This window comes from Oryctolagus cuniculus, chromosome 15, assembly GCF_051225735.1.
Source record: "Oryctolagus cuniculus isolate XC-2025 breed Fujian yellow rabbit chromosome 15, ASM5122573v1, whole genome shotgun sequence".
NCBI lineage: Eukaryota > Metazoa > Chordata > Mammalia > Lagomorpha > Leporidae > Oryctolagus > Oryctolagus cuniculus.
The window spans coordinates 31,843,756-31,868,316 of NC_142881.1; the positions used below are offsets into that span (position 1 = coordinate 31,843,756).

At 54.8% G+C, this 24,561-nt stretch overlaps 1 protein-coding gene across 3 annotated transcripts in view; it reads left to right on the top strand.

Annotated features, from left to right (window-relative positions):
• Window positions 1-24,561, top strand: part of CRTAC1 (cartilage acidic protein 1) — a 142,622-nt gene that overhangs the window by 71,971 nt on the left and 46,090 nt on the right. For all 3 annotated transcript variants that reach the window (XM_089314572.1, XM_008270310.5, XM_051824045.3), the window contains one exon: window positions 20,102-20,298. In XM_089314572.1, coding sequence (XP_089170698.1) covers window positions 20,102-20,298 — 197 coding nt within the window. The remainder of the gene's footprint in view (window positions 1-20,101; window positions 20,299-24,561) is intronic.

Here is a 24,561-nt window from a genome sequence, read left to right on the forward strand (position 1 = left end):
CACCAGGTCATCCATGAGCTCACAGGGGTTGGTAAATAAATCATTGTGATGATCAAAGACACTGTGACGGCGTGTCATCTTCCTGGGGGTCCAGCAGTGACAACTTCCTCACCACAGCCTCTGTGGGACTCCTGTCTGAGGCTCTGGCTGCACCCTGAACCCATCAACATGCCCCCTGCGCTCAACGCCCTGACAGGCGACGTTGCCCCCCATTGCCCCGGGCTGCAGGCCATCTCTGCTGGAGGCGCTCTCGAGAGAGACACACCTGTTCTGGATAAACGTTTTTACTTTGAGGAAGTCCCAGATTGACTATCAAGGGAACTGAAGGGTGGAGGCACAAGCCAGTGGCGACGATAATGAAAATGCCAGCTCTGGTTTCTGGAGCATTTTCTGAGCGTTGTTGGTGCACTGTCTCCTCCATGTCTCGCAAGAGGGGGGCAGCTGTTATTTCCATTACACAGATGAGAAGTGTGGTGCTCAGAGAGGCTGCATGACCTGCCCCAGGACACAGAGCAAGAGAAGGGGCGGGAGGAGAGGCTCAAATCTCCTGGGTGTGTCTGACTCAGAGGTGGGCTCCTGCCCAGGAAAGCAAGACAGTGGAGGGTGAAGCTGTAGTTTTCAAGTTTATTTTCTTGGTGTCACCCTTTGGAACAAAAATAAAATCTTATGCAGGACCCTAATATAGAAATCAGATCAGAGCTGGCCTGGTGGCGTAGCAGGTTAAGCCCCTGTTTGCGACACCTGCATTCCATATCAGAGCGGTGGTTCAGGTCCCAGCTGCTCTGTTTCCAGCCCAACTTCCTGCTAATGTGCCTGGGAAGGCAGCATGTGATGGTCCAAGTACTTGGGCCCCTGCCACCCACGTGAGACCAGGATGGAGCGCCTGGCTTCAGGCTGGCCCAGCCCTGGCTGTTATGGCTGTGTGGGGAGTAAACCAGCAGCAGAGGAGCTCAGATTTCATTTCTCTCTCTCTAGCTCTCTCTCTCCCTTTCTCTCTCCCTCTCTCTCTCCCCTTTGCCTCTCTTTCCATTGCTCTGCCTTTCAAATAAATAAATATTTTTATAACAAGGGAAGAAATCAGATCAGAGTGGAGCTGCTGTGACTGAAGGGAGTTGGGGTCCAGAGCCCTCCTGTCCTGCTGCACTGCTCCACCACAGTCCTCAGGAACCTCTGGGAGCCCTGGCACCCACAGGCTGCAGACCAGGCGCCTCTGGGGAAGGTGAAAGTGCACGGGCCTCAGAGCCTCTGCAAGCCCTGGCCTCACAGCCTCGCTGGGAAGCTTCAGCGAGCAAATGTGGGCCACACACGCACGCAGGGCACTCCCCGGCTGCTGCAATTGTTATCCTAATACGTTTTATGGGAAAGTAGATGTGAATCCCGAGGAGGGGGTGTTGGTTGAATGGTGGTCCTCCCGACCCCCACAAAGAAGACCTGTGCATGCCCTAGCCCCTGGAGCCTATGAGCATCACCTTAGATGGCAAAAGACATAATGAAGTTTAAAGACTCACCTGGCATTTACCTCGACAAGACGTGACCATATACCCAGCCGGGCCATGGCCACCAGCAGCTGCAAGAGGCAAGGAGGCAGTGTGGCCTTGCTGAGGCCTCGATGGTGACTTCTGGCCTCTGGGACTGTGGGAGGGTGTGTTTCTGTGTTAAGCCCCCCAGTTGTGGTTCTGTGTCAGGGCGGCCTGAGCAGGCCCATGCGGGAGTCGTGGTGAAGCTCACACACCACATATCACATTACACAAGGACTCCTCCAAACGTGCGTGGAAAATGCACATTATCTTTTCATTCCATTTCCCTGTGAACTTCTAAAATTCCCTCGGACGTGGCAATTGCTTCGCAGAAAGCCAAAGGTGCAGGGTGCAGGTTGGACCCCTCAGGGCCCCTCTTCAAAGGTGCTGGCCCCAGCCCCGGGCAGGGCAAGCAAGCAGGCTCTGGAGCACACATGCTCCGCCTTCCGAACCCCTTCAAAGGGTGGGCTCTCGGTCACTGCTCAAGATTCCACTTCCCTCCTGAACCCCGGCTCCAGCAATCACCACGTCGAGTCAGTTATTTGTAGCAGCCAGATTGTCATTTCTGACAACAGGTCTACATTTATCTGTTGAGTCTAATGATTGTGCGGACAGGAGCCTTATTTGTGCTGTCACATTCCACTTTATCACCATCTACACCCAGGCCTGCGGGGGACTCTCCAGACGAGCCGTGATGCCTCCTAGCTACAGTGTTCACCACGCGTTCTGTCCCCGTCGCGTTCTGTGTCGCTCTTTTCCAGGAAAGTGGAGCAGGACCACGTTAGGGCTGCGCTGCTACCAGGCAGCCACGAGGCATGTGGGGGCTGGGGTCCGACACAGTCTTGCCCTGCTCCTCAGCTGCAGAGAGGCCCCCCCAGGGTGACCCTGCAGCAGCCGAGCCCCGGGAGACCTCTCTGCGACAGCCATCTGGCAGCACGGATGTGTCAGCTACACCCCCCGAGAATCCGCCAGAGCCACAAAGTACAGAAGCAATAACTCTGTTTTTGGCCACCACCCCTGCTGCGGGGGTGTCACGTGCTGCTTCTGCACTCACTGGTATAATTTGGAGAAAGCTTTGCCAAAGGAAGGAGTCCCTGGTCTAGTTGAAATAATACGTTAGCTCATGCATAGGAGAAAAACCAGGCTTTGAAGTGGGGCGGGCGGAGGACCTGGCATTGGGAGACAGAGGAGCCCGTTCCAAGGCCCAGCCTGCTGCTCTCGAGCTGTGTGATCGGGCCTGGGACCAACCTCCGGCCTTAGTTTCTCACTGTAAGGCTGAGGGGGTGAATAATGGGCAGGCTGGGCCGCCCAGAGGATGAAATCATCAGTGCGGCCAGCCGCACGCACCCTGCACTGCACCACACAGACGACGAGGCCGCCGAGATGAAAGGGAGTGCTTTGTCTCCCTTTGGTTCTGCGTTTTCAGTCCCGAGCTCAGCTCAGCGCCAGGGTAGCCCAGACAGACGCCGTTCCACTAAGGGACCACCACCGAGGCCTGCCGCCTCCCGGCCGTCTATTGAGGCCACGAGCCAGCAGAGACCTCCAGCCTGACTCCTATCACACATCAGCCCATCTCTGCTTGTCACACATTGAATTTCAAAAGACGTTGGCTGGTTTCTCTTATCTCCGAAAGACCGCCTTCTGGTCCACATCGCTCTCTTTCTGAAGGAACCAAATGCACACATCACAAGAAAAGAAGAAAGCTTATGCCGTCCCAAAGGACGGAGCACACAAAGATGCCGAGCTCCAGCTGGCCTTTTGGTGACCTGTGTGTTGGGTGGGGCTGACCGGTCCCTGGAAGGAGTGGTGGGTACGAAGAGGAAGTGGGGGCCGTGTCTAGGAGGCGGCTAATGGAGGAATCACTGGTCTCCCGTCTGCTGTGGACAGGGTGCTCCAGTGGCTGAGCCCTGGGCAGGGCTCCACCCAGTGGCTCAAAAGAATGAATGGTGCCTTGGGGTGGGGACCCGGTGGGGACCCGCCCAGCTCCCAGGGACCCGTCCAGCTCCCGAGGGAGAAGTGGAGGATGAAGACAGTGTCTGCCGAATCTGTTCACAGTGTGGAAGGGGGAACCCCATGCATTGTGGGTTGTGAATTAATCACTAACAGCCTCCCAAGGTATTCAAAGCATAGCTTTGCCCTACGTGTTCAGCTCTACCCGTGTTGTTACCAACCAGTGAAGGTGGCACATGCCAGCCAATCCCTCCGCACTGGGCTCCATCCCCATGTGTCAATGGATGTTGATAGGCGATTGCAAGGATTGGGGCGGGTCTCATCTTTTGATGAACGTAGACAGCACCTGGGAGCTCACCCACCCGGAAGGCTGATTGCTGGGCTCCGTGTCCAGCCCTTCAGGGGGTCTGGGTGGCGCTCAAGACTTTGCACTTTTAGCAAGCTCTGGGACGTGTCCCACTGCAGTGGTCAACAGGCGGCTCTCTGAGACACGTGGATGCAGCCCAGCCCTTCTGGAACCTCGGTGTGATGCGAATCCTTGTTCAAAGGCAGATTCTGAGCCCCAGATCTGGCAGGGGCCCGAGCTCTTGCATGTCTCTAACACGCTCTCAAGTGCTGTGATGCCACCGCGCCGCACTCCACACTTTGAGCAGCGAGAAGCTACTTGCTCCTCTTTCCTGCAAATGCGATGCACCGGCTCCAGCAGGAGCTTTGTTCTAAGTGGATGCTTCCAGCTATAAAAATGTCTGTTTACTTAATATCTTAGATTATAGTCATGTACCTCTCGTTTGTAATTAAAATAACTATTCATCTTAACTGCTCGTCAGCTAGGCAATTTTTAGTACAGCCAGCACTTTAAAGAAATAAATATCTAGGTACAATTTGGTACTTTCTCACTAGTACTTAACACACAATGTTTTCTATCCCTCAACTTTAATGCGCATTGGCTCCAATAGCCAGATTCTGATTAGTGTTAATGCATGGCTGAGGGAATTCAAGCCAGCCTGGCAACAAAGACCCCTGTGAATGAACGCCTTTAGTCGTTGGCAGCCTTATTTATTTATTTTTTAAAGCAAGAGTCTCTTTTAGGACCATTTTCTTCAAATCAAAATGAAGAGTTTAATTCATCAGTTAACACTCCATAGCAACTGGAAGGCTTCTGCTGCCTCCCCCAGCCATTATTTCCCAAGACACAACCAGGCATACTCAGTCCATTAGCCGCAGCGTGAGGAAGGAAGCTGGAAGGAACTTGATTGTCCCGCTGGGATGGGACAGCGCGGCTGGGTTGGGAAGGGGGTCTGGCAAGCAGAACGGTTGACGCACAGAGGTCATGGAGACATGGGTGGGCAGGTGGACAGGGATCCACACGACATGGCCCATGGGTCTGGACAGCTATAAGGGATCCCAGCAGTGACTTGCATTAGGAATTCCAAGCAAATGGTCATCGTGGGGCAAAGGGGCCAGCCACCCACCTAGAATCTGGGCCAGGATGGGGTTGGACAAGCCCTGGGCTATGGGTGGCCATGGTGCCTTTTCTCATCTGACCATTCCCTGCCGTGCTGTGACCAGCAAGAGCCCTCCTGGTCCTTGTCTTTGAATAAATGCCAAAATTGGAGCTCCAGTGGCGCAATCGGTTAGCGCGCGGTACTTATATGAATAAATGCCAAAATGCCCATCAGCAGTCAAGACCCATCCACTCCCTGCTGATCACCAGGGCCTGTGTCCTGTGTCTTGGTGACCCGTCTCCTTGGTTGTCCAATGCAGGTATCAGGCCAGGCTGGCTTACAGCAGCCTCTCCTACCTCCCCAGGCCAGGGTGCAGCCCCCAACGCCTCCCTGCTGGAGAAGAGCACAGGTGCCTGCTGACCAGGCCCTCAACAAGTCCTTGGTATCTCCCTTTAGCAGGGTGTTCCCACAGCTCAACCAGCCTGTCATTCAGCTCCTATCGAATCAGGTAGAAGAGCAAGGGCTCTCTGGAGGGCCCAGGCAGCTGCCTTGGCTGCAGACAATAGCCATATACACAGTGTGAGTGCATGTGTGTATGCACACCTGTGTGTGTGTGCAAGACTTGTGCTTGTGCCACAGTTTGCATGGATTGTCTCCTTTGACCTTGAGGTGGAGCAAATATGATCAGCCCCACTTTATAGATGAGGAAAGTGAATCCTAGCAAATGCAAGCAGGTTCCTTTATCAAACTTGTGGTAGAGGCTAGGAGAATAAAATAGAGTCCAGAACTCTGTGGAGCTCACAGCTCCTATGCTCAAGGCTACACGGGGTAATAATAATAATTCATTCTTTCAAAAATATTTATCGAGCTCCCAGCTGTGTGTCAGGCACTGAAGTGTGTGAGGGAGGAGAAGGAAGACATACCCACGAGTGCTTTGCAGAGCTTGCTCTGCGCCAGGCACGGGGGCAAGCACCTTACAGGCGTTATCTTCATCCTCCGCACAGCCAGGTGGCATGGGAGCTGCCATCTGCACACCTGCTGCACAGGTGAACCGAGGCTCAGGCGGGTGGGTGACCGCCAGGCTCAGAGCTGCAGCAGGATCGGCCCTCAGCAGTCTGGTGGCCCCGTGACCTTTTGTTCTGACTCTGCCCACCACTCTCTGTCACCCCCCACAGCTGAGGGCAGACAGCCTGATTCTGGATCCTAAGACCCAAGCCCCTGTCCCACAGCTTCATTCGCTGAGGCAGCCCTGCCTGTGCCTGCTCTGCCTGGTCCCGGCTCCGGCCTCCCTGTGTGGATCGCTGCCCCCGTGGTGCAGGGGCTGCCTATCTACGGGACCGGGGTCCCACCCCTGCCCTCTGCAGCTTACGTTCCTTCTGCTGTCCTGACTTCACCCTTCACGTGGCTGGTCCTGCATACCCCATCTGCCTTGATAAATGGCCACGTGGAAGCCTCCTGGTTGCCATTCCAACTTTTCATTGCTCCAACTGTGGCTTCCACACCTTCCTCTCAACTGCTACACTGACCTCAGCCAGGAGGCCGGACAGCGAGGCCCCCTCTGAGCTGAGAACTTGGCGCCTTACTCACTGAGAGAAGACAGAGGTCTCTGCACATCCCCCTCTGGTCCTCCCCATCCCTCCACCCCCTCGCCAAGTGCGTCCTGCCTGCCTTTCCTCTTCCTTTCAGGCCTAACCCACGGCCGGCCCTCGACACCCCTACTCTGCACATCTTCCCAGCAGCTAAGAACCCACGATCCCTCCTCAGTCTGGTCCCTTGACCACACCCAGGCACGGGCCTCAGAGCTTGGGAAACCTTCACTTAGCCCCATGCCCGAGGCAGGTCCTAGGCCTTCCTGGCCCTCTGTGTCCTAACAGGTCACTTGTACCGCTGCTCCACTCACTCCCCGGGTCCTCGATCCGGGTCCCCTCTCCTCACCGAGGAAACAGCTTTGTGGAAGGTCATCAGTGGCTTCCAGCTGGCCAACTGCATTGGCCTTTCCCAGCCCTGGGCTTTCTGGGCCCCCAAAGCCTGCGGCACCGCTGGCCATGCTTCTCTCCCTGTGCCCTGCTGCCCTGAGTCTGGGCTTCCGGGACTCCACCTGCTCTGTCTTGCAGGGATCAGGACTCTGCTCCAGTTAGCTCAGGGTTTCCTGCAATGGACGGGGAATCTCGAGGAATCCACCCTCCCTCATCCTGCCCGATTGTGTTGGATCCCGCCTTGGCATTCTATGCCGCCCAGCTTGTCCATCCCATCCCCTAAGCGCCTTTCTCCTTTCCCTCGTCTGCGTCTTAGCCCACACCATTCCCCTTGCACTCACAGATGCCTGACCCGTACGTGCCATTAAAATCCACACGTCCTCCCCGTTCTGCATGGAGGCGCCGCCTTTGTGCAGTCTTCGCTCTCCCTCCTCTGCAGGCGTGGGACGGGGCCACGCCTCCCTGCTGCATGAGGCTGAGACTCTGCTAGGAGCAGAGGATTTTGCCCCACGCCACGTGTCCATCACAGTACCCAGTGGTGCACTGGGCCCGGAACTGGGACCCCAGAGGGACGAGTGAAGTCCGGGTCTGACTTCTCTGCCTTCCTCATAGAGCAGAGGGGGCAACCCTTGGCCGCTCGCCCCCACCCGCCTCTTCCTTGACCCACTTCTGGAAAGAGGAGCAAAGGCCAGCAGCGGCTTAGCTAGGGCCTTCTAGGTAGTTACAACATGAAAGGAATTCTTTAAATTTTTATTACAACTTTATAGTGACATGGGAAAAATCATGTGTCCTTCAACATACTTGAAAAACTCCCCCTCTGAACTATTTTCTCATGAGAAAATTCATTGTAATTTAAACTTTAAAAACTATTCCACCTCAGGTCAGGCATATTGAAAGCAAACTAGTGCTGAGGGTGCAGGACTGGCACTTAGGCTGTAAACACGGCCATTCTGTGTGGGGACTGGCACACCATGCCTGGGTGGCTTCTTGCTGTCTTTGCATTTTTATTACATTTAATTGACACATAGGATTTTTATGTAGTTGTGGGGATACAGTACAATAATATTACACATTGTGTATGGTGTGAAATGATCATATTGGGGTGATTAGCATTTCTAGCTCCTCAACATCTACCCTTTCTAAGTGTTGGGAACTTTGGACTTCTCTGTTATTTTGCAATATATCAGAAGTTATTATAGACCGTAGTTACCCTGCTGTGCTACAGAGCACCAGATCTGATTCCTTCTGGCAAGCTGTATTTTATTTTACTTAATTATTATTTGAGAAAGAGGGAGAGAGCCTCCATGTGCTGGTTCACTCCCCAGATGGCCACAACAGGCAGCCTAGGCCAGGTGGGAAGCAGGAGCCGGGAACTGAATCCAGGTCTCCCGCCTGAGTGTCAGGGACCCTGACAGGTGAGCTGTCGCTGCTGCTGCCTCCCGGGGTCTGCAGCAGCAGGAGCCAGATCTGCGTCTTGAATCCTGGAACTGTGTTGTGGATGTGGGCCTCTTAACCGTTAGGCTGAACGCCTGCCCCTGTCTGTATCCTGATCCCCTATATCTAAGCTGCCTCTATCCCAACCCCACTTCCCAGTCTCCGATGACCACTATTCCACTCGCTCCTATGGTAACGTTTTTAGCATCCACAGATGAGTGAAAGCACGTGGCACTTGTCTTTCTGTGCATCACTTGTTTCATTTAACCTGATGCCCTCTGGTTCTATTCACACCGCCACAAATGACAGAATTTCATTCTTTTTTATGGCTGAGTAATACTCCATTGAGTATCTGTACCACATTGTCTTTATTCATCCATTGATCACCTGTACCACATTGTCTTTATTCATCCATTGGTGAATTCTTCAGTTGAAAGAAAGGAAGTTTGAGTAGATCATTGGAGTGGGGTTTTTTTAGAAACCTTTTATTTAATGAGTATAAATCTCATGAGTACATCTTTAGAAATACAGTGATTCTTCCTACCATACCCGGCCTCCCACTCCCACTCCCTCCCTACTTCCTTCCCTCTCCCATTCCCAGTCCCATTCTCTATTGTGATTCATTTTCAATTAACTTTATACACAGAAGACCAACTCTATACTAAGAAAAGACTTCAACTATTTGCACACACACACACACACACACACACACACAATATAAATAACTGTTTGAGAACAAGTTTTGCAGTTAAATCTCATAGTATGGCTCATTTAGAACAGAGGTCCTGCATGGGGAGTAAGTGCACAGTGCTTCCTGCTGTGAATTTAACAATTCGCGCTCCTTCGTATGACGTCAGTGATCACCCGAGGCTCTTGCCAGGAGTTGCCCAGGCTGTGGAAGCCTTTTGAGTCCACAGTCCATTGGAGTGTTGTGACCGCACAGTTAGGGGCCTGCCTGAATCCACAGCAAGTAGATGAGCCCTGTGCTGACTTAGGGCCAACTCCCTGATATCACAGCCACTCTCCCTGCCCTCCTGTCCCCCTGAAGCAATGCAGGTTTCAGGGTCAAGGAGGACCCATTTCCAGAACCTCATGAGTCCAACCGTTACTCCGCGTTCTGGTAGTGCTTCCTGGGGCTTCTGGAAAGCAGTGGGGGGCCCTAGGTGTCTAAGGCACGGCCACGCTGCCTTCTTCTGTGTAGTCTTTGGTGAGTGTGTCTCCAGAACACGCAGACCAGCTGGTCACTGCCATCTGCAGACACATCCTTCGTCCTTCCGCACACTTCTCTTCCGAGAGCTACAGGACCCCTCCTGGTTGAAGGCTGTGGACCATGCACCGCCAGCTCTCAGCCCTGTGGATGCACATGTGACCCAGCCTGCATCGGTCAGAGCTCTTCCCTGGGATTTTTCACACTGGAACTGAGGAAGGGAAGTCTCTGCTCTCTAGTGCTGAGGGTGGGCTGTGAGGCTTGGAGTTGATTCAAGCTTTGTGAACAAGGATGGTGAGAATGAGTCCAGCTGATGGAGGAGAGAGGAAGAGGGAAGGAAAGCCAAGTTCTGACAACTGCCCGGCTCCCGCCACTCCGAGGCTCCGCTGCAGCCTTGCCACTCCTGCAGTTTGTACATCAGAGCCAATAAATTCCTCAAGCACTTCAGATTGTTTGTCACTTGCCACCAAAGAATTCTGGCTAACGTGGCCCCCATCTGTCATCTCAGTCCCTTCTTTCACAGTCTGGAATTCCTGTCTCCTTTCTCTTTTTCTGGAAACAGGTGTTGATGAATGGAGTCACGGCCTTCTTCCTCCTCATCAACAACCCCGGCGTCGACAGACACGACTGAGCACCTGCTCTTGCTGGCATTGTCCTGGGTTTGATGGGGGCTAAAGATGCATATGAGAGTCTCTGCCTTCTGGGTGCTTCTGCGCTCATCAAAACGTAAGAAATTCCAAGGGCACAGAGCACATGCTGAGCACAGATCTTTTATAGAACAAGGCATAAATCAATCAGCTGCGTGGAGTTTTCACACAACACAGGCCCTCATCACTGCAGATTATTCTGACCTTTGGGTACCAAACATCCCTTTCTTGAAAAACCATTCACTCTTCAACATAAAACACTTTTCTCCTTCATCTTAAAGTTACCTTCATCAATAGAGCACTTTGTTTCTGGAGTCTTCTCCACCCCGGCCAGCTGCTAAATCAGGACCAAATCTGATGCGGTTTTCTCGGATGCCCCTTCTGACCTCATTCAGTTTGCACCCCTGTGGGCTCCTCACCCCAGGTTTCTCATCCTGCCCAGAGCCCTCCCATCACCAGCGTCTCCATTCCTTTAAGCTAATACCTGGCGTCTGGTTATATCCTATTCCGGGATGCAATCTGTGAGCCTCCTGGTGGATTGCCTTCCCATATGCTTTCTGGTCCTATTTAACTTCATGGTTTTCAAAGAACTAAATGTGTAGAAAGGGAAAAAGAGCATTACACACATTTCCAAAGACATAATCTATGCTTAAGGCCATGCGTTTAAAATGAGAAACATTTAGATATGGCTAGAAAGAAGAGGAGGAATAGAAAAACAGTGGTTTCTGGGATCCTGTACTTCTTATTACTCTTCCACCCTCGGGCTCTGCATAGACCCTCTGATATTCTGAAACCCAAATACCAACCCAGTTAGAAGCAGGCCTCCCTTGGCCAGACCTGTCCATCATAAATTCAAAATCTATTCCAGAGAATTCCACTTATTTGTGAGTAAACTGTTTTCCTGCATTCCAGGGTGAATTCTTCTTCCCCATAGGTCTGAGATGATAGATCCTCATCATCTACTTTCTTTTTGTAAAATGTAGCAACTTAAAAACAATTCATTATTGCTCACAATTCTTTGTGCAGGAATTTATCAGGGCTCAGCTGGAAGGTTCTTCTGCTCCACATGACATCAGCTGTGTGGCCCACTCAGCTGCATTCAGGTGTCAGCCAGGTTGGGCTGGGCTGGAAATCCACAGGGTCTCTGCCCACATGACCTGAGCCCTGGGGCTCGTCCACCTGGCCTCTCCATGGGCTAGCATGCTCTTCCTCGGAACATGGTGGTCTCAAGGTAGCAAATTTTTTATATGGTGACTAGCTTCCCCCAAGAGACAAGGTGGAAGCTGGTAGGCATCTGAAAAGCATGATGAGGGGTGGGCATTTAGCACAGCAGTGAAGCCACCACTCACATCCCATATTGGAGTCCCTGGGTTCAAATCCAGCACCGGCCTCCATTCCCACTATATAACACACACCCTTGGAGGCAGCAAGGTGATGGCTAGGTACTTGGTCCCTGCCACCCACATAGGAGACCTGGATTGAGTTCCAGCCTCTTGGCTTTGACCTGGCCCAGCCCTGACTGTTGCAGGCATTTGGTAAATGAACCTGTGAATAGATTTCTCTTTGTGTCTCCTCGCCTTACGAGCTCTGTCTCTCTGCCTTTCAAATAGATTAAATAAAACAATGAATAATTTTTTTATTTCAAAGGCAAAGCCCAAAACAACTGGCCCAACGTCACTCCTCCCATATTTTGTGAATGAAGGGAAGTCACAAAGCAAGGCCAGATTCTAGGGGAGGGGAGAGAGAATAAAGGAATTCATGGTAGCCATCTTTTTAAGATTTATATTTTGTTTTATTTGAAAAGCAGAGGAATGAAGAGAGAGTTAGAGAGAGAGAGAGAGAGAGAGAGAGAGAGAGAGGTATCTTCCAATAGCTGGTTCACTCTCCAAATGGCTGCAACAGGCAGGACTGGGCCAAGCTAAAGCCAAGAGCCTGGGTCTCCATCCTGGTCTCCCCTACAGGTGGCAGGGGCACAGTATTTGGGCCAGTATCTACTGCTTTCCCAGTCGCATTAGCAGGGATCCAGGTCAGACGCAGAGCAGCAGGACTTGAACTGGCACTCTGGTATGGGATGCTGGTGTCACAGGCAGCAGCTTTAACCAGCTGCACCACAATGCTGGCCCCATGGCAGCCGTCTTTAGAGACCACCTACCACTTCCTTTTACCCCTTAGTCACAGAAGGGCACATCTTCTTGCCCATCTCTAAGCTTGGAGTAAACCCCCATCTGTAGAATGCTCTCGTGGGCAGTATTTCTTCCCAGTCTCTCTGTTGCTGAAGGTTATCTTAACTCACTGTCTCCACCCTAACACCTAGCGTCTTCCCTGGGTTCAACCTTCACTGCCCTGAAACTCTTGTTTCAGGAAGCTATGTATTCTCAAGTGCTCCAAATTAGTTTTGACTAAGTCTTATGCTGCTTTTTGTTCTGTTATGATAACGATCATCTGAAACTGATAATATGCTGATAAGGTTGACAGTGCTTTATGCCACAGGTTGGTAATCTTGCCATAAAGAGTCAGAGAATAAAATATTTTCAGCTTTTGGTCCCTATGATGCCTGATGCAACCACTCAACTCTGTGGTTCAGCAAAAGCAGCTATAGACAATGTATAAATGAATGAGCATGTCTGTGTTACGATAAAACTTTATTTACAAAAGCAAGTAGCAAGCCAGATTAGGCCCTTGGGCCTGCCTCAGATCCAAGAGTAAGTTGTTCAGTTTTATCTAATAATTAGCTAGTTCACTTTCAGAAAGTCATTTTTCTATGAAACTTTCTTTATCCATAAAATGAAGGTATTGAAGTGACCAGGAATCAAACACCATTTTTTTTTTTTTTGCTCAATTTTAAGAATGTGCCGTGTCTCTTTCAAAGTCTTTAAAGGAAATGCCCAAAAATGTCCCCACGATAGGGGTGTCTCTGGGACGCTGTCCTGGAGTGCCGCTGCTGTGTCGCTGTGTCTGTGACTTGGAGTCTTGCAGGGTCTCTCCAGGCGTGCAGAGTTCCTTCTTCCATCTCCCTGTCTCTGCACCTGCTGTTGGTGTGTTTCTCTGCCCCTTGTATTCTCTGTGTATCTGTCTCTTCCTTCTGCTCCTCCTCTCTCCCCTGACAATCGTGTTGAATAGATATATTTTTCTTTATCTTTCTTTTTTAATGAGAAACAGTTCCCTATTTTTCATTTTCAAAATGGATATCATACAAGTATTTGTGTATCTTTCAAAACTTAAAAAAAAGTCTTTTCATATAAAATGGTTAGCATATGTAAATTACTTAGCACGGTATCTGGTGTATTGTAGGAACTCAATGATTATATCCCTTCTCCCGGCTTCCCCTTCTGTGACTTGTTGTCATAAGGGTCAGAGTCTCACAAAATTAAAAAAAAAAAAAAGGCACCCATCTGTATCTGTCGGTAACATTTGGTTAGTCTCACCATAGCGGGACACCCACTGCTGACACCCTGTTTGTCATTGAAATGTTTGTACACCTGTTTTGGGAATTAACGAACATGGAGAATCAAAGACCAAACAAGAGCCAGGCAGCACAGCCCAGCTCTGGTTCCACCCCCAGTGACACTCTCGCAGCTTCCCCAGGCTTTCTCCTCTCCACTCTGCAGGCAAGTACTGAGCGCTCACTGTGCCCTGGATGTGGGGGCAGGACAGACACCACCCTGTCTGCCTGTGCCTCGTGAAGCTGTGTGTCCCTGGGACACCAACAGTACATAGCCGACCAGGAGTGGGCGAGGGGAGTTGCCTTTTAAAGCGAGACCCAAAGCATGGGAGGGAGCTGGTGGCAGGACCCCCAGGAGGAGAGGAGAGGAGCAGGCCCTGGGCTGGGGGCCACTCCTGCTAGGACGCAAGGAGACCCTGTGGCTGGGCTCGTGGTCCGTGGGCACCCAGCACAGGCTGTAGGCAGGAGGATGGCGGGCTCTGATTTATGTGATGAGAGAGGACTCTGGTCCGTGTGTGGAATTCGGGTCAGGGGAGCAGGTGAGGAAACGGGACGGAGGCTGTGCAGGGGGAGGAGGGTAGAGGGAGGGGTTGAAATGTCTTAGGGGATGGAAATGACAGCACTGGCCAGCGAGTGAGAGGTGAAGGTGAGGGAGTAGAGAGCCAAGGCCGGCCCACCTGGGCGCCCACGTCGGGGAAGCAGGGCTGGGCCATCAATAGTCCCGCTCTGGACGCGTTCCATCAGCGCCGGCCGTGGGCCGTGTCAAGGAGGCCGGCGGATATATGAGTCTGAGTGTGGACGGCAGACTTGGGCTGGACACATAAATTTGGGCGTTGTCAGTCGTGGGATGGATATCACCCACAAGTGAAACGGCACAGGAGGGAAGAGGGCCTGGGCCGGGCCTGGGGGCTCCACCATGGAGAGGGCGGGGAGAGGAGCAAGGACATGGAAAGAGGGAACGGAGAGAGTCAGAGGGGGAGGAGGGAAACTGGGAAGGGGCATCATGAGGCCAAGCAGGCGCAGTTCTCAGAAGGGGCCGCAGGGAGCAGAGAGTGCAGAAAACCGCACCAGACACCACAGAGAGGCTGAGGGAGAGGCGCAGGGCGGGGGCGGCAGCCGGAGCAGCTTGGAGGGAGTTGGGAGCCCCAGGTGGACTGGGGTGGGGTCTGCGGGCAGGGGATGGCCAAGAGGACAGCCATGGGGGCCGTGCAGGTCCCACATGGAATAAAAGAGCTGCCTGGCCAGCCGGCCGAGGCGGGAGTACCAGAGCCAGTGGAGAGCAGCAAGACAACCAGACAGCGCAAGGAGTGGCCACCAGCTGCTCGTAGGGTGGCATGGTTTGTTTTTTTTTTTGTTTTGTTTTGTTTTTTAAATAATGATGAGAACTCACAATTATGTAACTTCACAGTTTGCCTAGTGTTGCCACACACTCTCTCACGCTCAGTCCTCACACCCATCCTGGGAGGTGTGGCGCAGCCCCAGGGGACAGACGAGGAAGCTGAAGCTCAGAGGAGCCAGGTGACAAACTCAAGGTCAGAGCCCCGCAGTGGCCAGGCCATGACCTCACGCCCAGGCCCCTGGCCCCTCCACAGCAGTGCTGACCCAGGGGAGCAGCACCAGCGGGGGGGGGGGGGGGGGCATGTGCATCAGGGAGCCCTCGTGCCTTGGTGCCATCTGTCACGCTGCTCTTACAATTGCTACCAAGACAATCCCTTGTGCCTGCCGGTGCATCCTTCGATGTCAGGAAGCCATAGCTGCTTGCAAGAACAGGGGGCCTTGTTCCACTTCCTGGCCCTGCCTATCTGAGTTTCTAGAAATCCCCAGCGATCTCTGGCAGGCACCAGAGGGGGAGTGTGTGGTGGCAGGGAGCTCACAGGCAGCTGCCCAGGCTCATCAGGGTGGGCACTGACACCGCAGAGTGACTGTGAGAAGCCTCCTAACCTCTGGAACCTCAGTCTCCACGTCTGGAAAATGGGGCTATCACTGGAACCTGCACCCTGGGGTTATCAGGAAGCTGCAATGAAACGGTGGGTAAGCAACACTTGGAACAGGGTCCGACACACAGTGACTGCTCTGCTGGTGCTACTCATGATTCTTTTTCTTCATTCACTCCATCCCTCCCTCCCTCACTCACTCTTGCACCCAGCAGACGTATGTTGAGTACCTTCTGTGCGCCAAGCATCGCTCTAGGCACAGTAAATGCAGAGGCGCACTCACTCAGCACGCTTGCTGGGCTCTGACAGCGGATGTGTGACAAGGGAAGTGATGTTGCAACATGGCGGCTCTGCCCTCAGGGGAATAGGTGAGGTGTAGCTCGCTGTGGGGATCCGGAGGAGGGAAGATCACATCCAGCTGTCGGGGCAGGCTCTGCGGAGAACATTCCCCGTGGGAGAAGACAGCTGAGCAAAGACCAGGGTGCTGGGAAGGGCAGGGCAGGCTGGAGAGGGGCTGGCTCAGCCAAGGGCAGCGGGTTCAGAGAGGGGCTGGCAATTCTGTATCCGGCCCCTGGCCTTACACCTTGGAGCTGTTGGTCTGGCTTCATGCCTGTCCCTAGGAGTGGGGACGTTGGGGTGGGGTGGGGAGAGGAGATGAGGCAGGACCAATGCCGCGTGTGTAGGAACCTTGTGTGTATACTCCAGCCACTCCAATGCAAGACAGGCCCTGTGCCTCCCCTCCCACTTCCCTGGAGAACCAAGGAGTGTGGGTGCCCAGGACAGGTGTCAGGGCTGGCCTCTGGTGGTGACTCCTAGCATAGCCTTGGAAAGGGGCCGCTGCTCTACCGGTCTCGCTCAGCAGAGTGCCGTTACACTCTGCCCCACAGAGCCTCTCATCTGGCCGCTTTTGAACTCTGGCTCTGGGTTGCCTTGCTCAACACATCATGGATTGCAATGACTAAAACAAAAGTGTCCACAGAGCAAAGCTCTGGGTGACACTGACAGTGGCGGGCTCGGGAGCATACCCCATGGCCACATTTGTCCACACATATTTTGATCTCTAAGTCAGCCTGTCACTTTTTTTTTTAAAGATTTATTTATTCATTTAAAAGTCATAATTACACAGAGAGAGCGGCCGGCGCCGTAGCTCACTTGGCTAATCCTCTGCCTGCGGCGCTGGCACACCAGGTTCTAGTCCCGGTTGGGGCTCTGGGTACTAGTCCCAGTTGCTCCTCTTCCACTCCAGCTCTCTGCTGTGGCCCAGGAGGGCAGTGGAGGATGGCCCAAGTGCTTGGGTCCCTGCACCCGCATGGGAGACTGGGAGGAAGCACCTAGCTCCTGGCTTTGGATCGGCGCAGTGCCGGCCGTAGTGGCCATTAGGGGAGTGAACCAACAGAAGGAAGACCTTTCTCTCTGTCTCTCTCTCACTGTCTAACTCTGCCTGTCAAAAATTTTTAAAAAACATAAAAAATTACACAATTACACAAAGCGAGGAGAGGCAGAGAGAGAGAGAGAGAGAGATCTTCCATCCACTGGTTCACTCCCCAGTTGGCTACAACAGCTGAAGCTGTGCTGATCCGAAGCCACAAGCCAGGAGCTTCTTCCGGGTCTCCCACTCAGGTGCAGGGGCCCAAGCACTTGGGCCATCTTGCACTGCTTTCCCAGGACATAGCAGAGAGCTGGATTGGAAGTGGAGCAGCCAGAACTCGAACCAGCACCCATGTGGGATGCTGGCACTTCAGGCCAGGGCGTTAACTCGCTATACCACAGCGCCAGCCCCCACTCTCATTTTTACAAAGGAGGAGCTTCAAGTGGGAAAACTGGCCAGCCTAACACCACCAGCCTCATCTCCGCCAGAACTGGGCCCTTTAAGAAGCAAGTAGGAGCATGTATTGGGCCCAGTGGTTAAGTTGCCACCTGGGTGCCTGCATCCCATATCAGAGTGCATAGTTTGAATCCCAGCTGCCCCACTTCCCACCCAGCTTATTGCTAATGCCACACTCTGGGAGGGTAGGGGATGGCTCAAGTAGCTGGGCCCCTGCCACCCATGTGGGAGGCCAGGATGGAGGTCCAGGTTCCTTGCTTCAGCCTGACCCAGCCCTGACTATTGTGGACATTTGGGGAATGAGCAATGGATGGAAGATCTCTCTGTCTGTCAGTCTCTCTCTGCTTTTCAAATACAATGAAAACAAAGAAGCAAATGAGATCAAAGATGAGACAGTGCTTTGTAAACTGTGAAGTGCGGTGGCAAGGCAGTGCTGTCATCATCGCCACTGTCTACATGAGGTTCTCGGGCATTTCTCAGGGTGGCTGCTTCCAGGGAGGCTGCCAGGAAAAACACACATAGGACTGAGTGTTGACAGTGTGGGCAGTGTGGAAGGAACACAGGATTCAGATCCTGGGACACAGGCAGAGACCCAGTGCCACCCCTACAAGCTGCATGACTGACAGTGGAGGAGGCCCAGGGTGTGGCGCTCACAGAAGCAGGTGGCCTTTAGGGCAGTGTTCAGCGCCCACATGGCACTCCCTGTGCCCCAGGGCAGGAGCCAGCTGCTGACGGTGCTGAGCCCAGCAGCCTGCCTTCCCTCCCAGACACGGGCGCCCTGGCCACACAGCCCTCAGACGCTGTCTGTCACAGCGTCACCTTCCCACCCAGGGTCCTGACTCGGCCCCTAGCCAGTGCTCAGCACCCCCACACTGCCCTGGCTCCTGCATCCTGGTGAGGAAGCAGAGGGCCAGCCTGGCTCTGTTCCAGGAAGGAAAGAAGCGCCTTCTCTCAGCACCCTGGACAGCGCTTCCTGCCCGCCCGCCCCCAGGGCCCTGGCAGAGCTGCTGGCAGGGAAGTGCCCTCCAGACACACCTGCTCGGGCTCAAACATAGCTGAGGGGCCACGGGCCCGTGGGTGGGCTTTGGCTGGATTCCTTCACAGCTCCGGCAAGCTGTCTTCCCAGAAGGCGGGAGGAGGCCTCGGGCCTCCACAGGCCTGCTGCCTCAGGCGCACTCTCCCACAGGGTCTCATTTTTCCCACTGGAAAGGCGGTGGTGAGAAATGGACCAGGTGACACCTAAGCCCTAAGGCTCAAACAGGATGTCTGGGGTTTCATTCATTCATTCAACAAACATTTATTGAGCAACTGCTGAGTGCCAGACACTGTCCTAGGTATCAGGAACAAAACGGACAAAAAGTCTGCCCTCTTGGGGCTGAATGAGGAACAGTGAAGGAAAAATGAACAAAGATTTATCAGCCAGTGGCAAAAGTGTGTGGGAGAGCTGAGGTGGGGGGGTGTGGGGAGTGGGGAGGGGACTGCAGGTTCTAGGAGTATGGGCAGGGAAGGCCCACAGAGAAGGAGCAAGGGCCTGAAGGAGGTGAACAGCCAGCCGTGTGGAGGAACAGCATCCAGTCAGAGGGAACAGCAGGTGCAAAGTCCCTGAGGCCAAAGCCTGGGGGGTGGGGCAGGTGCCTCCTGGGACATTTGCATCCTAGTTACAGTCCCAGCTACTCTGCTTCCAATCCAGCTTCCTGCGCATGCGTCCTGGGAGACAGCAAACGGTGGTGCAAGTACTTGGGGCCCTGCCATCCACGTGCGAGACCTGGTTGGAGTTCCAGGCTTCTGGCTTCAGCCTGGCCAAGCCCTGGCTGTTTGGGTCACTTAGAGACTGAACCAGCACATGGAAAGTCTCTCTCTCTGGTGGTGGTGGCGGGGGGAGAGTATTCCTCTGCCTTTCAAGTTGATAAAAATAAACTTTTAAAATGCAATTAAAAGATAAGTTTACTTTAAAAAGAAGAAAGAAAGAAAAGAGCGTGCCTGGGCTTCAGCAGGAGGCCGTCTGGGTGCAGGAGAGGAGACGGCGGGTGGGGTGATGGGTGCTTCTGTCTGCTCTGGAGCTCCTCTGAGCCAGCAGGCCAGCGGGTCCTCCTAGTAATTCCAGGGGCGTACGAACTCGCCCACCTACGAGGCTGACTTCAGGCTCCTGCTTAGATGCTGGGACTTCTGTCGGGGGACAGTTGTCCCGAATCTCAAAGCCAAAGCCTCCCGCTCCTCCAGGGTCATGCACACGAGAGCTCTCGGCGGAACAGGAAGCACCTGGGCTGGAGCCCCTGCACCAGACACTCAGTGGCTGTGTCACCTCGGGCGGCTCTCTGAGCTCCCATCTCTCTGATGAACAGCATCAGTTGCCTCATCTGTAAAATGGGTTGTGGGATTTCAGTGAATGAGATCATAAATACACAGGTGTCTTTTACTTTGAAATGGGCAAGCAAAGTGCCAGGGAGGCGTTTGCTTTCTTCAAGGAGGTTGTCCCTGGCTCCCACTCCCCGCCACCACCCTGCTGCTCACGTGGGCCCACGTGGGCCCAGCCGACTCTCACTTTGCCTGTGTCCTTATCTGACTCGGGGGTACTCATCAATCACCCAGGGCCCCCGGAATGCACCAGAGCAGCATTGCCCCCCGTGCCCGTGGTCCTGAGTACTCCCAGCCCAGAGTTGGCTGAGCGGGCCTGGGCGGGCCCAGCTGCTCCTCCCCAGCAGCCCTGCCCCATTCCACCTCCAGGTACAACGGCCCCAACTTGGTTCTGAAGTACGACCGGGCTCAGAAGCGGCTGGTGAACATCGCTGTGGATGAGCGCAGCTCGCCCTACTACGCGCTGCGGGACCGGCAGGGGAACGCCATCGGGGTCACGGCCTGTGACATCGACGGAGACGGCCGCGAGGAGATCTACTTCCTCAACACCAACAACGCTTTCTCTGGTAAGGACGGCGTCCCCGCCTCCCTTCCCGACACCTGCTGGTGGCAGGTCACTGGGGACCCTGGCCCTTCCTCAGGCTTCTGTCGCTGGCTCCCAGGCTCTGGCCGTGACCTCCCAGGAGGACCCCACCTTCCCAGGGCACAAAGCGTGTAGTTCTGTGTCCCGGGCCCTGGCAGAGGTGGAGGGGTGTGAGCAGAGGAGGCCACTGGGCCTTCTCCAGCCGTGGCATCTGAGGCCTGCATTTCTGACATGCTCCCGGGCTCCGCTGCTGTCCAGGGGCCGTGCTCGGAGCCGCAAAGTCCCACATGCTAGGGGACGGGTGAGCCATCAGTGCCCGAAAGCTAAGGAATAGCGACAGTGCGCGACAGCAGCTGACACTTAAGTGGTGCCTACCCTGTGCCGGGCCCTGATCCAAACACTGCACGTGAATTGTCACTGTCAGCCCCCCAGCGGCTCCATCACGTCAGGGCCGGTAAATCCCACTATGTGTTGAGCACACACAGGCACCCAGAAGCTCCTGCCTTGCCCGAGGCCGCACAGCTTGCAAGTTCCAGGACTCACATCTGGCTCTGACCCCAGATCCGTCCTTTTAATCCGGACGCTCTCTGGCTCTCTCAGGAAAGCACCTGGCTCCCCTTGGGTCTCAGGGCTTCACCACACGGGGGCTGTGCTCCTGCGCCGACCCCCACCCCGGCTCCCATGGCTTCTCTGGCCCGACTCAGTCTGCTGAGCTGTGACATCCACGCCGGAGACCCTGGCTGTGGCATGCACCTGAGGGATGCAGGCCCTCTTGTCCCTGTAGGCCCTGGATGTACCCTCCCTCCAGCTAGCAGCAGGCTCCTGGGTCTGCTTGGGATGCAACCTCCCAGCTCAGACCAGGGCAGTCATCATCCTGAACTCTCCCTGCCCCCTAGAGGCTGGTGACCATCTGGCTTTGGGAACCCCCAGACACATATGCACACACTCACCGCCCTTCCCCCACGCCATAATGTTGCCCCTACTGGTTGCCAAGCCCGAGCCAGGCCCCAACCCTGAGAGTGCCCTGAGGTTGCGCCCTGCCAGCCTCGTGAATGGGAGGAGACGGGTTGGAGCCCGTGCCATGGGCAGGGGCGGGAGGTGCTGGCTGACAGCCAGCAGTGTGCAGCCAAGAAACAATGAGCCACAGCCCCGAGTGGTGTTTTATGGGTTTTCATCTCATCTTGCCACCGAGTGAGGCCTGAGAGATAGTAATTATCCCTACACAAATATCAGGGCATGAGCATCCAGCTGGATTTACTGCCCTCCCGCCAACCGAGCCGAGATTGGATTAGGACACAATTAATTGATGGACCGATCAACTCTTTCATGTGGGGCAAGGTCAGCAAGGGGGCAGCACCCAGGGGTGAGTCCCGAGGAAGGCTCCAGGAGGCACGGCGCGGGGGCGGAGGGGACTGTGGAAGGGCTGTGTGGGACACACAGCATAGAGCGCCTGCGGGGGAGCCTCCGGGTGTCCCCGGGGCAGCAGCCGCTCGCCTGCTCTGTAAGTGTTCCTCTGTGAGCAGGCCTGTGTCCCTGCCCAGGCGGCACCCAGGAAGCGTGCAGCAAGCCCCGCTCAGCTGCCTCCCAGGCACCCCAATCTGAATGCCGGGGACCAAGTTATCAGATCGCAAAGCTCCCAGCTGATTCCCGCGGGCAGCCGAAATTGAGGGCCACCACCTTGTTCACCTTGTTAGCTCCGGACTCAGCCCAGCAGCAGCCCCGTCTGTCCATTCATGCCTCCAGTCACTGGGGCCTACTCTGGGCCAGCACTACTCTAGGCACTGAGGATGGCTGGGGGACTGAAACCCAGAAATCCTGCCCTCATGGGGGAGGGGTGACACTGCCCCTAGCATGGCCCCGTATTTCTCTAGCTATCTGACTCCCTCTGCCAGCGCCCTGGTTGTAAGCTCTTAGGAGCAGCGTCCCTGTGCTGGTCACTTTGTGGCATTCGGTGGCTCCAGCCAGACCCAAACATCTTAGGAGTTCCATTAGAATTGGATGAATGAGTTCCAGGCAGAGCAGGTGCATCCCGGGCCATTAGGACCAGCAGGAGGAAGACAAGGGGAGGCAGGCAGGACACTGGCCCGGAAGGCCCTGGGATCCCAGGTGTCGAGGCACAGGTGTTCTTCTGAAGGGGCTGGAGTGGGCGCCCAGGGCTGGAGGAAAGACAGTGCCCAGACCTAGACCCAGGCACACACCTCCTGGCGACCTTCTGCGGGTTTGAGTTAATTTTCCAGTTGAGTGATCCGACTGATTCATTGCCATTTGTGCCAGGTCAGCATTTCCTCGGGTCTGGCTGGCACACACTCAGCCATTGCCACCCTGACCACAGCAGGAGCTCCGGCCGGCCCTGGCAAGCCCACAGCCTTCCGCTCGGCCTGCTTCGGCCTATGCTGGAGAAGTGGGGAGTAGGGGGCGGCCAGGGAAGAGCCAGCCCTCTCGCCTCCCAAAGCCGGCCGCTGGCCGTGAACGCTGAGAGAGAGGCCTGGGTCCCTGCAGCTGGGCAGTGTCCTATGGAGTCAGTCTGCGTAAACGGGGGCCCTGCCCTTCACACGCCGGGTGACCATGAGCGACCCACTTGGCCGCTCTCGGTCCCAGCTCCCTCATCCATGGGACAGGAAGAGTCCTACAGCTCCATCAGCTCAGCTCCCTGAACGGCCCCTGGACTAGGTCCCAGACCCTTACCCTCCGGGAGCCACTGGGGCACCTCATGTCCTCCATGCTTCTCAAGTTCCAGCCTGAGGCCTCCACACTTGCTCTTTCCTCTGCCCAAAACGTTTTTCGCCCTGGCATTCTCAGATCTCACGCCTTACATGAGGTCTTCCGGGAGCATTAGTTCTGAAGTCGTGCCCCTGCGCCTCCCCGCGCCTTCGCCAGCCTCGGTCGCCTTCCAAGCCCCGGCTCGCTGGGTGTTTACTGCCTGTGCCTCCTGCTGGAGCCCTGACACACCGTGGGGCAGAAACTTTGTCTTGCTCACTGCTCCAGGGCCCAAAGAAGTGCTTGTCACTTAGCACTGAATACGCCCGAAGCTAAGGAAGGCAAAGCACCTGGAGCCGTACCTGGGACTCGGTGTGCACTCTCTGAGCGGTTGCCGTTTGATTCTGTGGCTACGAAGATGCTGGCTGAGGCCTCTGCAGCTGCCCTGGGCACAGGGTCCCGGGCTTCCTCCCGGCCGGCGTGGGGGAGAAAGGCCCTAGGAGCACAACAGCTGTGGCGTAAACAAGACACTGCCCCGAGGATGGCGCCAGGAGGGCCTGGATCCCTGGCAAGCAGGTGAGAGAGGGAAAGGAGGAAGACTGCTCACGTTCCAAGAAGCCAGGGCCTGGAGTCCTGCTTCCGACCTGATCCAGCTGGGAAAATACGAGGCACGGTGTTCCAGGCAAAGCTGCTCAGTGAAAACCAGGCAGGAGAGTGTGCAGACAAGGCGAGAGGCGGGGCCGGCACCTCCCGATCAGAGCCCATCCCCCTAGGGGTCCTCTGCCCGCCCAGCCCAGCCCTTCATGGCAGGGTCTTGAGCTCTCCCACCCACAGGACTGGCCGGGGGCATCAAGCACGTGGGTAGTGGATCTTCTATGTGCAAGGCACTGTTTGAAGAATACGTATACCGCACCCCTCTTCTGCACAACCGTCACAGGCCCCACTCGTGGTTCTGCACCTTGCATTTCTCGTTTAGCTTTGTATTCTAGATCTCAGTTCATGACCATTCACAGAGGGCATTCTCATTCTTTTCCTGCCTGTATACTACTCCATTCACAGGCTCGGCATTAATCTCATGGATCCTCAACTGATGAACATTTAGAGTGTTTGCAATCCTTTGCCTTTACAAGGAGTGCCACCAAATGAGTGTGGACACTGTACCACTGTCCACAATTGTGGGTACATCTGTCCTGCATTTTGTTTGGTTTTTTGTTATTGTTTTCTTTTTTTAATGTTTATTTTCATCTACTTGAAAGGCAGAGAGAGAGAACTCTTCCATCCACTGGTTCACTCCCCAAATGCCTACAAGAGCCAGGGCTGGACCAGATCAAAGCCAGGAGCCCGGAACTCCATCTTGATCTCCCACGTGGGTACAGGGGCCCAAGCACTTGGGCCATGAATCTGCTGCCTCCCCAGGCGCACTAACAGCAAGCTGGCTCGAGGTCGAGGAGCTGGGGCTCAGGCTGGCACTGCAGTACAAGATGTGGGTGCCCAAGCGGCAGCTTAGCCCTCGGTGCCACCGTGGCCACCCCGCAGGAGTATCTGTCGG